Consider the following 13,161-nt stretch of genomic DNA (forward strand, 5'->3'; position numbering starts at 1 on the left):
GACGTAAACAAATCAATTATTACGAGTATGAACTTGTACGTTGTAGACAATGAGTTATAGAAACCAATTTATCATGATCGCGCTTTATATGGTCTTTCCGCACATACAAATGTCAGTTATTTTGGATCTTAATAACTTGGTGAGCGACCAAAGAACGCCTAATCATAAAACTCACATTTCAAAGTAAGTTTTAAAGCTATAGAAGTGAGTATATCTAAGCCTAAATATTAGTGATGCAACAATGTAAAATAATGTTCAAACAACACTTAATTAAAGGTAGTGTTAGATTACGGAGTATTTCTTAATAAACAATAGTATTAATATCTAAAAAGAACGTTTTATTATAATAAAGATATACATAGCAAGAATGACACAGTTACAATGACAACCAAAAACAATCATGCCAGCTAGTTAAATTTTCAGGAACAAATATTAAAACTAAACTCATTTGTGTTACTCAACACTCCCCCTAAAATTTAACTACAATAAAAAATAAATCTCCCACTGAAACTCACATATCAAACAGTGGGAAAAGAAAACAAAATCTGATCTCTTAAATAGATAAAAGATTGAGTTGGTAATGCTTTAGTCAATATATCAGCTAATTGACTGTTACTAGGAATATAATTTATCTTAATTACACCAACCTCAACCTTTTCTCTTATAAAATTAAACTTTATATCTATGTGCTTAGTTTTCTTGTGATAAACAGGATTATTGATCAGCTTGATCGCACTCTGGTTATCAACATACAACGGCACAGATATAATATTTTCACCTAAGTCTAACAATAATTGTTTTAACCACAATATCTCCTTTGCAGCCTCACATGCAGCTACAAATTCTGCTTCTGTCGTGGAGAGAGCAGTAGTCTTTTGTTTCTGGCTACACCACGTTATTGGTCCCCCATTCAAAATGAAAATATAACCCGTAGTAGTCTTACGCGTATCAATATCGCCTGCAAAATCTGAATCTGAATAGCCAGTAAGATCACTACTTCCTCCATAAGTTATACATAAGTCCTTAGTATTTATTAGGTATCTAATAACACGTTTAAGTGCATTTACATGTTGCTGACTTGGATTGTTTGCATATCTGCTCAAAACATTTACAGCAAAAGAAATGTCAGGCCTTGAAACAGAACTCAAAAATAATAAGGAGCCTATAGCTTCCCTGTATGGAAAATTAACAATATCTTCATCAATTTTCTTTGACATAACAACATTTACATCTGCCGGGGTATTGACAGGATTTGAATTACTCATACAAAACTTCTTAATTATTTGTTCTATGTAATCCCTTTGACAAATATAGATACCATTATTTACTCTCTCTATTTCCATTCCCACAAAATATTTCAATTTTAGTTCCCTTATTTTAAATTCTTGTTTCAAATCTTCCATAATTATTTTAATCATTGAGGAACTGGAAGAAACTAAAAGTACATCATCAACATAAATTATTAGAATTACTTTTACCCCATTGAAAATACCTACATAAACACAACAGTCAGCTTGAGATTGCACAAAACCATACTTAACCAAAAATTCAGTGAATCTTCTATTCCAACAACGCGATGCCTGTTTCAAACCATACAATGATTTATTCAGTTTTAAAATACAATCATTTTTAAATGTGATTCCTTCTGGTACTTCTATAAAAATATCCTCATCCAAGTACCCATTCAAAAAAACAGTTTTTACATCAAATTGTTGTATTTCTAATTTATATTTAGCTGCAATGGAAAGAACAATTCTTATAGAGTCGTATCTCGTTGTTGGAGAGAATATTTCTTGATAATCTATACCTTTAACTTGATTAAAACCTCGTGCGCATAAACGAGCTTTGAATCGTCTTACCTGATCATTTTCTCCCTTTTTAATTGCAAAAACCCACTTTGTAGTAAGTGTATGTTGACCAGACCTCTCGACTGGAGTCCAAGTATTATTTTCTTCATGCGCAAGCAGTTCTTCATCAATAGCTTTCAACCAGTCATTTCTTTGTGGACTCTTCATTGCTTCAGCGTATGTCTGAGGCAGAGACAGTTCAACAAGATTTGCTTCAAATCTTCTATTAATTCTAGGTCTCAAATTTATATTCCTTGCAATTAATTCATCATCTAATTCTTGAGACGGTTCATATGTAGGGTCACTACTACTACTACAACTCAACATGCTATTGTCATTCTCTGATGATGATCTTTCTAAATGAGTATTCTCAAGATTGTTTTCTTGCATTTGATTTTCTTGTTCTAATGTCTTCTCTTCATCATCAATATATATTTGTGTAATATTTTTCCGTATCTCTGGAACATTATGTTCTTCAAAAATAACATTTCTAGATATTTTAATCTTCTTGGTTTCTGGATTGAACATCCTATAATTGTTGTTATCATACCCAACTAGTATCATTTTCTCACTCTTCTTATCAAGTTTTGTTCTTAGTTGATCAGGAATATGGATATATCCAATGCTTCCAAATACCTTCACATGTCCTACATGAGGTTTGATGCCATTCCATAGTTCATATGGAGTTTTCTTAGGAGTCTGGCTGGAAGAAGTTCTGTTTAATAAATAAACTGCACAATTCACAGCTTCTGCCCATAATTCCAGTGACACATCTCTTGCATACAACATGGAACGTGCACTCTCTACAATGGTACGGTTCTCTCTTTCAGCACGCCCATTTTGTTCAGGTATATAAGGTGCAGTACACTCATGAACTATACCTTCTTTGCTTAGATACTCTTTGAAGGATTTATTTACATACTCTCTTCCGTTATCAGTATGCAATATTTTGATACTATGCATGTATTTATTTTTGATAATAGCATTGTATTTCTTATTGTATATAGCATTGTATTTTGTATGTTAATATGTCCCAATCTTTCGTGCCAAATTTTAATGTTACTTTTGTCATTTTGTACCAAGTTACATGTATCCGAGATTACAGCTTTTATTTTCAATTCATATAGATTATTATCAGTCATTGTTGCATACAATACTAACTTATTATCTTTGTAAATGAATGCATTGGAGTCTTTCTTAACAATGGTGTATGATTTTCGCATAATCACACCTTCTGAGAATAGATTTCGTCGCAAACTCGGAACATACAATACATCATGTAGTTCACTAGTCTCCCACTGTCCATTGACATATCTCTTTATTAATACCTTGCCTATGCCAGCTACTTCCACTGACTGCTTGTTTCCTAATGTCAATGATTTCTGATTGCATTCAAATAGTTCTGCAAAGAACTCCTTTCTGTAGGTCATATGTGCGGAGGCACCACTATCTAAAATCCAAGCATTCTGTTCAGCTTCATGTAAACCTGCTTCTACATTGAACGCTAACATATTTGCACCTTCTTGTTGAGGTTTTCTGTTCTTGGATTTCTTTGGATAACGACATTCTCGAGAAAAATGTCCTCGTTTTCCACAATTATAACATTCAAATCTATGTTTAGTGTTATTATTCTGATTCGAACTACAAGCATTTTTATTTGGCTCACTTTGTTTAGGGCTCTTCTTCCAACTTTTGTTGGCCACGAGGAGAGCAGTTTCTTGCTCTTCTTCACATTGCAAACTAGCTTCTTCATCTAACAATCGTGCAGTGAGATTGATAAGAGTCTGTTGTTTTGGATCCAATGACATCCATGCTTGACGAAGTGATCTGTACTTCTGTGGCAGTGTTCCAAGTATTTTTGTAATCACAGCCATTTCACTGATATTTTCACCACTTTCTTTCAACTGCTTGGCTAACGATTCTACTTTCGAAATATGTTGAGCTACGCTGTCAGTCGGTGACATTTTGTACTGATAAAATTTTTCATGGATTAACATTTTACATAACTCACTCTTTTGTTCATATATTGATTCTAGTTTCGTCATAATTTCCTGAGCTGTTTCACAATTTTCCACTAGCGTGATTTGCTTGAGTTCCATCGAAGATGTAATGATGAACATCGCCATGCCATCGTTCTTTGTCCATTCAACACTATTTTCAGACGGTTTCGGCACTGAAATATCAATCCCTTTTGCTTTCAGGGCACATTTTATCTGAAACTTCCATTGTCTGAAGTTATTTCCGTCAAATTTATCCATGTTCATAGATCGCGTGGACTCCATTTTGAGATTATTTCTCAAAATACGATTGTAACTTTTTCTTTGCTATATTCTTTTAGATATCAATTACAGAACCTCCTGGGCCCATAACCTGTTAGATTACGGAGTATTTCTTAATAAACAATAGTATTAATATCTAAAAAGAACGTTTTATTATAATAAAGATATACATAGCAAGAATGACACAGTTACAATGACAACCAAAAACAATCATGCCAGCTAGTTAAATTTTCAGGAACAAATATTAAAACTAAACTCATTTGTGTTACTCAACAGGTAGCAACAATAGGGTAGATAACAAATTTGTAATGGCCGTCTTGTAAATTAATTTTAAGTATTTTTTTAAGGTATACCAATACTTTTGATTCGTCACGTTTAGGTAGATTTAATACGTAGAAATGACGTATTTACTCCCACTCCTAAACTTTTATACAATAATATTATGACAAAATAAAAAAATAAGTGTCTAATATTTTTTCATTACCGGACTAAATACTAAATAGATTTTTAACTTTTATACCCCGTCATGATCCGTATTGGTCTTTATTTTACATATAAAATTACTGTTGCTATACGTTCATTTAACCACACCGTCTTGTTTACATCCAAGAACTACTTTGTGACTGGGTTTTACCACAAATTAATTATTTTACTATCAATGTTGTTGACTACCTCTGCGGTTTTTCAGAACTAAGGTATCATGTCTAATGAATTAATTTTTATTTCCATATATTTATTTAAAACACTCTAAAATTATATTTTTAAACATTACTTATAAAAATAAAAAACAAAATAACAGAATTAAAATTAATTAATTAATTTTTATTATTATTAAAGACCATCAATTTTGTTATATAAATTTTGAGCTGAAATGAACTAAAATTCAACCGTGATCATGGCGCTTGCAACAGTGGCGAAATATCGGATACTCATAGAAATAGAAAAACATGGTAAATATCCTGTTTAAATTTCCTTTTTAATCCATTTTGTTGGTAGGCAAAACCAAGAAGCAAATACAAAGAGGAATTGTCATAACTAAATTTCTCCTTATCATAATGCGTGATAGTTTACATAAAGCGTGAGACATTGCAAACCACGCCCCTCTCCATTTTCCAACATGCAGTCCCATACTACAAATACGTTGCCAATAGTCAACATTTTAATATGCCGCTTTCTGAGCGCATATTATAACCTACTCGAACCTTTTTACTTATATCATTGGGCAAGACTCATTTGTTTTGTCACAGTACACAATTACATTATGGCATCTCCTCTTTGTGGTTGCTTTATGGTCAAAACAAACCAGGAAAATGATATTTATTTAAAATAGATAAATTTTCAAACGTAAACGAAAAATACGTTTATACATTTACTGACTCATGGATTCTACCCAAACCTTTATCTCCAACAGTTTCATTGGTGGCCATTTTTGCAAACAGCATTTCAAATTATCATCATATTGACGCATAAAAATACAGATACATTGAAATTCCAACATTAACGTTTTAACTTTACGGTACAAATTCATTTGTAGCAGTAGGCGATACGATAGATTCATACGAACAGGAAAATTGCACGGGTAATTATTTGTACGTCATTCACGCAACACTCACGCGCAGTTATACCAGTCTGCGCTAAAGGAATCCCCTCAGAACTTTGTCATTACCTAAAACAGCTAAGATAAAACAAACTTTAATCACAACACGCATGGTTTATTTTACATTGAACGCTAAAAAAACAACTTCAACTGGTTTAGCAATTACAATCATTCTAAAATCAACTTTATTACCAGTGTGTTTAGGATGATATTTACAATGACTCTTGAATATAAGCAAGATATTAGATTGTAAACATTCGTTTGTAACAGTGTTTCGCTTGCTTCACCTAGTAGTGGTTCCCTTAAGTGTTAATCATAGAATACGGTTTCAAACAATGCCTGTGTTGTGCGAAATATTTCTGGACAAGACGAGAGATGGTGTGCATAGATCTGGGGAACCAGTTAGAGGTACAATGGTCTACTCTGTGGATAAACCAACCAAGTTCGAAAGTATCTACATGAGCTTCGTGGGCAAAGGAAAGTGTAGATGGTCAGAATCAGACGGTGATGATAACAGATATTATGAAAATAAAGAAGAATACGTAAACCAGTCTTGCAATGTGCTGCATTCAAGAAGTGATAACAAGATACCAGCAGGCAGATACGAGTTCCCATTTCAATTCTTCCTACCACATGAGATACCGGCTTCATTCAAAAACAGAACCTGCTGTATACAATACAAAATTACAGCAGAATTTGTAAAGGCCAAGTTCTTTAACGCGACAAGCAAATTTGTTAAAGAAGTGCCCGTGTATGCTTACGTGAGCCGAACTAGTGTAGAACCACTGCATTTTGGTTTGCATAAAGACTTATTCTCCTTAACATCAAACCAGAAAGTGATAGTCAAAGCAGTTTTAGACAAAACTATTGCGGCTCCAGGTGAAAATTTTACTATAAAACTCACAATAAACAACGATTCAGGATTGAATGTAATTATAAAAACTAAATTATACAGGTGTTTTACTTATATATCAAGTTCTAAAAGTAAAAAGGTTGAGAAGGAAGCAGTTAAAGATACAGCTTCAGCCACAACGATTAAGGAGCGTAGTGTATCAAACTTGATGTTCACTGTACCTGTATTGCCGAGTTTGTATTCCATACAGCATACGAAAATAATGACTGGAGAGTACAAAGTGAGAGTGAAAATTGACTTGCCCTTTCCTCACTTCAATGAGGAAGTAGAAGTACCAGTAGCTATTGGTGAAAGAAGAGATAGACTTGGACTTGATGACCTGGTTCTTGATGAACAACCTTCGTCTTCAAAAGAACATATAGGAGAAAAGAAATATGATGAGAATTGGGTTAACTTACGAGTTAGTTGAAGATTGGATTATAACAATTCTAATATTGTTGACATTGTTAATGTAATCAATCATACGTGAATATCGTTATTGAAGAAAGCTAATGGTGTATTCTTAGTTTTAGAAATACATTGGACACTGATTAATTCAAACTTTCGATAATTCGAACCTCTCTAAAATTCGAAGTTATTACTACAAATTACACTTGGTAATTTGATAGAAAAAATAAATTCTACATTACCAAATGACTCGTCAATTTGAACTTATTGGCATTATAAACTCTCGACAGTTCGAGTTGTATAGAGAAAGGGATAAAATGGTCTTGAAACTTGCAGTGGTCAGTACCGACATTTTGAAGCAAATTTAAATTTCGGACAATTTGAGTTTTCGAACTTTCGGTAATGCGAAATATTTAAAGAACGCTCCAGTTTCGAATTAATGAAAGTCGACTATTGCACTTAGAATTTGTTATAGTAATGTTAATTAAACAATGTAATGATGAGTAAATTGTTCTACACAATAAAAAATGGACGTAGATTTTTTTCTTCTGTCAAATTAAGAAGAATATAATTGTACTATTAATTATTCAAATGTTATGCTGCTAGTCTCTAATTGACGTTTTTATGTTACGTTCAATACATACCTATAAATATTTTAAGTATTTTTTATAATTTATGTAAAATTAAATATCTTGAAACCAAATACTATTTTATTTATTATTTTCTGCGGTTTTACCAGCTCTGCTTGGTTCCTATTGGCCGTAGCATAATGTTTTAAACCTTGAGATTCCTAGGAATCTTGATAAACCAGTATAAATGATGCAACTACTTATTGTCTCATAGTACATATTATCCTTATTGGTTACACCCACATTTGTCACAATCATTGGTACTTTACATTATATTATTCATGTCTATATACTAATAAACGTACCTACCTATAAATCTGAAGTTTGTTTGAACGCACTAATATCCAGAACTACATACACCTTTAGATTTGGCAAAAATCCTCAACAATCATGAGACCCTAGTACTAACAGTTACTCTTTTGAAAATTCAAACCAAACAAACAGTGTTATTTATAGCAATTCCTATAACTGGCTTAAATTAAATTGCCATTTAAATTACAATATCAGTGACATTTAAAACCAAATTAACAATCAAATACCAGCAACCATCAAAGAAGGTACGTTATAACAAACACGAGACGACATTTTAAATCAAACACATCAAATACAAAATGTCGTCAATCCAATATTCCGAGTGAAATTCACGTTTAACACCCAATCGTAAGGGCGAGCACACATCATAACGTGTAATTCCTCAAAGTCCCCCATCAGCGCCAAGTCCTCTAACTCCCCCGAATAATTAACGAGGTGCGAAACGAGACGATTAAATCCTCCGTGTAAATATTTCATTGGACGAATGCGTGTGAACTTGGCTTTTAAAAAAAGCGTTCTCTGAGGAGCTTAGGGCTGCCAACCTGTATTAATCTTGTAATGTCGCAACCTTGTTCAAATGTTTGTTTTGACTGTGTGACGTCCTTAGATGTGGATTTAAAAACGATTAGTGTGTAGACTCTGCTGAAGCTATCAGCTACCTAAAGGTTAAGTGGGTAAATAATTAAATATCACGATTCGAATCAATTTATTTGCCTAAGTGTGGGTTGTTATTTTAAATATCTAATTTTAAATCTACTTTATATGAATTCATAGATTTTTTTATCTCTTTTTTCAATAGTGGGTGAGTCTATTGCCAAATACTAGACACAATTTTCCAGACTCCGCGTTACTACTGAGAAATTCAAAGATCCGAAAAAAGCTCAGGAATACTTTGACAGACCCGGGAATCGAACCCGAAACCCCGTGCGCGGCAGTCACAGATGTAACCACTGTTCTAACGCAGTCAGTTAGATAATATATTTTTTCAGGTTCATTATTTTTGGAGAATTAAACTAATTTTTTGTAACCTAAAAAGCTAAAAGAACAGCCTTACAGCAAAGAGAGACAGGATAAAGTATATTTGTCACAAGTACTCGTGTGTACGTATATTAAGTTCTTGCCGTCTGTCTGTTTGTCAGCAATTGACATACATGTAATGTTCAGGACGTGACTGTCAAACGGTGCTCTTAAACGAAACGTTTTTCGTTCCATGGTGTTTGTAAATACAAAGGAGTGAACTGGAGTGGGTGAAAACATCTTTTTATGTACTCGTACGTAACCAATGTAAGTTAAGTAAGTGTTTGCAACAACACTTACACGCCTTTTATCCCCAAAATTGTAGGCAGAGGTGCACACTACATTACCATTACATTACCACTATTACGACACTTTAATCGTCACGCCTTTTATCTCCGAAAGGGTAGGCAGAGGTGCGCATTACGGCACATAATGCCGCTGCACAATACACACCCACTTTTCACCATTTATTTTATAGGTTGAGACCTACCATTTATTAATAAGGGGCGAGCGTATTGCCATATATCGTGACTCCGTGCTACTACTGAGAAATTTTTGAGAAACCGAAAATGCTTTTTTTTTTTTTTTTTTTTTTTTTTTCCAGGGCGGAAAATCATCCAATGACTTCTCTCGCCAGGGCAAAGCGAGAGGGAGTGTCAGACTCTTACTGACTAAAAACCACCCCGTTCCTTCTCCTGCTTGTCAAGCCGGAGCCCCGGTAAACCCGCTAGGTAGTCCGCAGCTCCGGATTAAGCATCAGCCCTATTGGGCCCCATCTGTGGTGGTCTGATGGCTCTTTGAGGCGCGCGCGGAACGCGACGCGCCGCACGCACGGGTCTGGTTCTGGTCGGGCGGCGAGCTACCCTTGCTCACCGTCCGCAGACCCGCACTTACGGTGGCCGGAGATCGTCTCGCGATCCCCGACGCCCGGAGTGTCTCTCGCGACGGCTGGGGCGTGAAGAGGTTCGTTCTCTCACGCGCCCCGCCTCCTCCTTAGCTAGCATGACTGCTTCGCAGAAGGAGGAGACGGCATCCCAGTCCCCCTCGCTCCGCACCATGGTCTGAACCAATGCCGGACGCGAGAGGTCGCCGTCGCCAACCACATCCCTGAGGACACGGCGGTGCTCAGCCCATGCAGGGCACACCGCCACCGTATGCTCCACCGTATCCTCCGGGCGGTCCGCACAGTGATGACACCCGGGCGTTTCCTCCCGCCCAATCAGAAACAGGAACCTACCGAAACTTCCATGTCCGGTAAGCACCTGCGTCAGGCGGTAGGTGAGGACGCCGTGGCGCCTCTCTAGCCACTCCTCAAAGAGGGGACTTACCGCTGCAATGACAGCGAGCCCAGCCCTCGGTTGCGACAGTCGTTGCTGCCATTCCACCATGAGATCACGCCGGAACTCGTCCCGCCACGCACTAATCTGGCGCGGCAGCGGAGTTTCGCCCCGGCGACGCGCGTCGGCGTGCAAACTAAAGACGCGCGCAAGCACCTTTGCCTCCAGATCCCATGGTGGCAATCCGGCAAGGAGGTTCGCCGCTTCCCCGGAGATCGTACGATATCCACGGATTATTCGGATGGCCATGACCCTCTGGGACGTAAGTAGCGCCCGAGCTGGCCGCCGCATCAGACTCGGGGCCCATACAGGGGCGCCGTAGAGGGCCATGGACCGCACGATCCCCGCGTACAACCTCCGGCAGGAGGCATTTGGCCCCCGAGGTTGGGCAGGAGCCGCTTAAGCGCAGCCCCCGTCCGTTCCAACTTAGGAGCCAAACGTCGGAAGTGCTCCACGAAGTTCCATCGACTGTCGAGGACGAGTCCTAGGTACTTCATCGTCGTCCCGACACCGATGGTAACCCCTCCTGCCGTTATTTGGGACCCACCCAGAGGTGGCGCGTTCCCGCGGCCATGAAAACACATGGCCTCGGACTTGTGGAGCGCCACCTCGAGTCCCAATTGCCGGATCCTTGCAACGACCGTCGCAACCGCTCTCGCCATAAAATTGGCCGCCGCCTGGTGCGACCTCCCGTGCGCTAGCACCAGCGTGTCGTCGGCGTAACAGACTACGCTGACGCCGTTCGGGAGGTCGGTGCGCAGCACCCAGTCGTAACCGATGTTCCACAGGAGCGGCCCCAAAACCGAACCCTGTGGAACACCGCGCGACATCTCTCGCCGTTTCCACTCACCTTGGTGACCGGGGTACGTGACGAATCTATCCGTCAGGTAGGCCTCGATAACACGACGGAGATAGGTAGGCACCCGGTGATACCGGAGTGCCTCCAGTATGCAGCTCCAGGGTAGGGAATTGAAAGCGTTGGCGATGTCCAGAGACACCGCCACGACGACCCCACCCCTGGACACTGCATTCCCCGTCGTGAGGTCTCTTACGCGCATGATGGCGTCCACCGTGGAGCGCCCTCTGCGGAAGCCGAACTGGCCATCCGCGAGGTCCGGCCCAATTCCGGACAAGTGCGCGACGAGGCGGTTCGAAATTATCCTTTCAAAGACTTTTCCCACCTCGTCGAGCAGCACAATGGGCCGGTACGCGGACGGAGAGTCCGCGGGGCGCCCCGGCTTCTTCACGAGGACCAGTTTTCCCGTCTTCCACTGAAGCGGGAACTGGCCCCTCTCCAAGCATGCGCTGTAGAGACCTATCAATCGAGGCCCGAGAGCCTCGGAGGCCAGAACCCACGCCTTACCATGTAGGCCATCGGGTCCTGGGGCGGTATTCTTGGCGCCCATCCGGCGCACCGCCGCTCTCATTTCTGCCTCGGTCACCTCGGGAACGGTGTCGTCGTCATCGTCGCTGTGGCCCGCATTGGTCACCGCAGGGGGCGGAGTCATGAATGGAGGGGTGAAACCCCTCCGAAGTCGGGGAACAAGGCGCCAACTACCTCCTCCACAACTTCTGGCCGGAGACTCTGAGTCAGCGGGGGAGCCCAGGTGCGGAGCTTATCACGCACCATCCGATAGGGGCGCCCCCATGGATCTCTGTTCAGAGTCTCCAGCATCTCCCGGCGGGCTTTCTCCTTAGCCCGCCAAATTTCCGCTTTGAGGGCGGCCTTTGCCGCCTTGTACCCCTCGTACAACTCCGCCTCTCTTACCTCCGCATCTGAAGGACGGATACGGAGCCTGCGGTGCCTGGTGTACCGGCGTCGCGCAGCAACGCACGCACTGCGCATAGCAGCCAACTCCTGCGACCACCAGTACACCTGGCGCTTGCGCTGACCTGGTCGGACCCGGGGCATCGCCACGTCACATATTCTGGACATGGCGTCCTGGAGCCATCTTGCTTCCTCGTCGATGTCGGCAGGCCTGTCCGGTGGTATCACCCAGGCCTGCACGATTGCGGCTTCCAGGAAAAGCTCTCGGTCCAGCTGTCTCAGCGCCCAACGCGGGCCACATGGGGCCTGTCTGACTGGCGGGTCCGCGGCCTCGGTGGAGACGTCAAACCGGATGTACCGGTGGTCCGAGAACGTCTCCACCTCCTCCATAACGCGCCAGTCAACGACACGAGGTGACAGAGCGGGGCTGGCGAACGATATGTCCACCACCGATTCGCCCTGCATCCGCACGCACGTGGGGACAGAACCCCGGTTCAGGACGACTAGGCCTGTCTCCAGAGCCCAGTCTTCCACCATCCTACCCCGGACGTCAGTGAGCCGGGAACCCCAAGCCAAGTTTTTGGCATTGAAGTCCCCGAGCACAAGCACGGGGAGGGAACGGAACCCGACGACGACGGCGACCAACTCCCTGAGGGAGTTGTGGAACTCGGCGAGAGTTCGGTTCGGAGAGAAATACACGCCCACCACAGCGATCTCTCCGAACCGTGCTGCGACACAACCCCGGCCTCTCTGAGCGCTCTCGAGAGTCGGGGTACCGGCGGCGGCCGACGAGATGATGGTCACCGAGCCGTTTAAGTCCGCCACCCAGTGATCCCTGGGCGGGACGAAATACGGCTCGGAGACCACAGCAACATTGATTGACCACTGCGCCATGCTCTGGAGCAGCAGATCCTGAGCGGCGGCGCAGTGGTTGATATTCGCCTGGAGGAGGCGGAATGGATTTATTACTGGCAATCCATCACGACCTCCTCCCTGGCAGCATTACAGCCGGCGGTGGCTACGGCGGCGGTAGTAGTGGCGACCGCGGCGGCGGCGGCGGCGGCGGCGGAAGCGA

The 13,161-nt window shown here is 41.4% G+C and overlaps 2 protein-coding genes across 2 annotated transcripts in view; both read left to right on the forward strand.

Annotated features, from left to right (window-relative positions):
- The window catches only part of LOC118265550 (gamma-aminobutyric acid type B receptor subunit 2), a 185,905-nt gene that overhangs the window by 100,561 nt on the left and 72,183 nt on the right, over window positions 1-13,161 (forward strand). The gene's annotated exons all lie outside the window — the stretch shown is intronic.
- On the forward strand, window positions 5,976-8,064 carry LOC118265305 (arrestin domain-containing protein 2-like). The gene has a single exon (XM_050706025.1). The coding sequence runs from the start codon at window positions 6,059-6,061 to the stop codon at window positions 7,043-7,045; it is 987 nt and encodes a 328-aa protein (XP_050561982.1). The 5' UTR covers window positions 5,976-6,058; the 3' UTR covers window positions 7,046-8,064.

The sequence above is a fragment of the Spodoptera frugiperda genome, chromosome 28 (assembly GCF_023101765.2).
Source record: "Spodoptera frugiperda isolate SF20-4 chromosome 28, AGI-APGP_CSIRO_Sfru_2.0, whole genome shotgun sequence".
Lineage (NCBI taxonomy): Eukaryota > Metazoa > Arthropoda > Insecta > Lepidoptera > Noctuidae > Spodoptera > Spodoptera frugiperda.

Excerpts from the sequence above, each read along its gene's own strand:
- LOC118265305 (XM_050706025.1), top strand. The coding sequence starts at position 6,059 with ATGCCTGTGTTGTGCGAAATATTTCTGGACAAGACGAGAGATGGTGTG.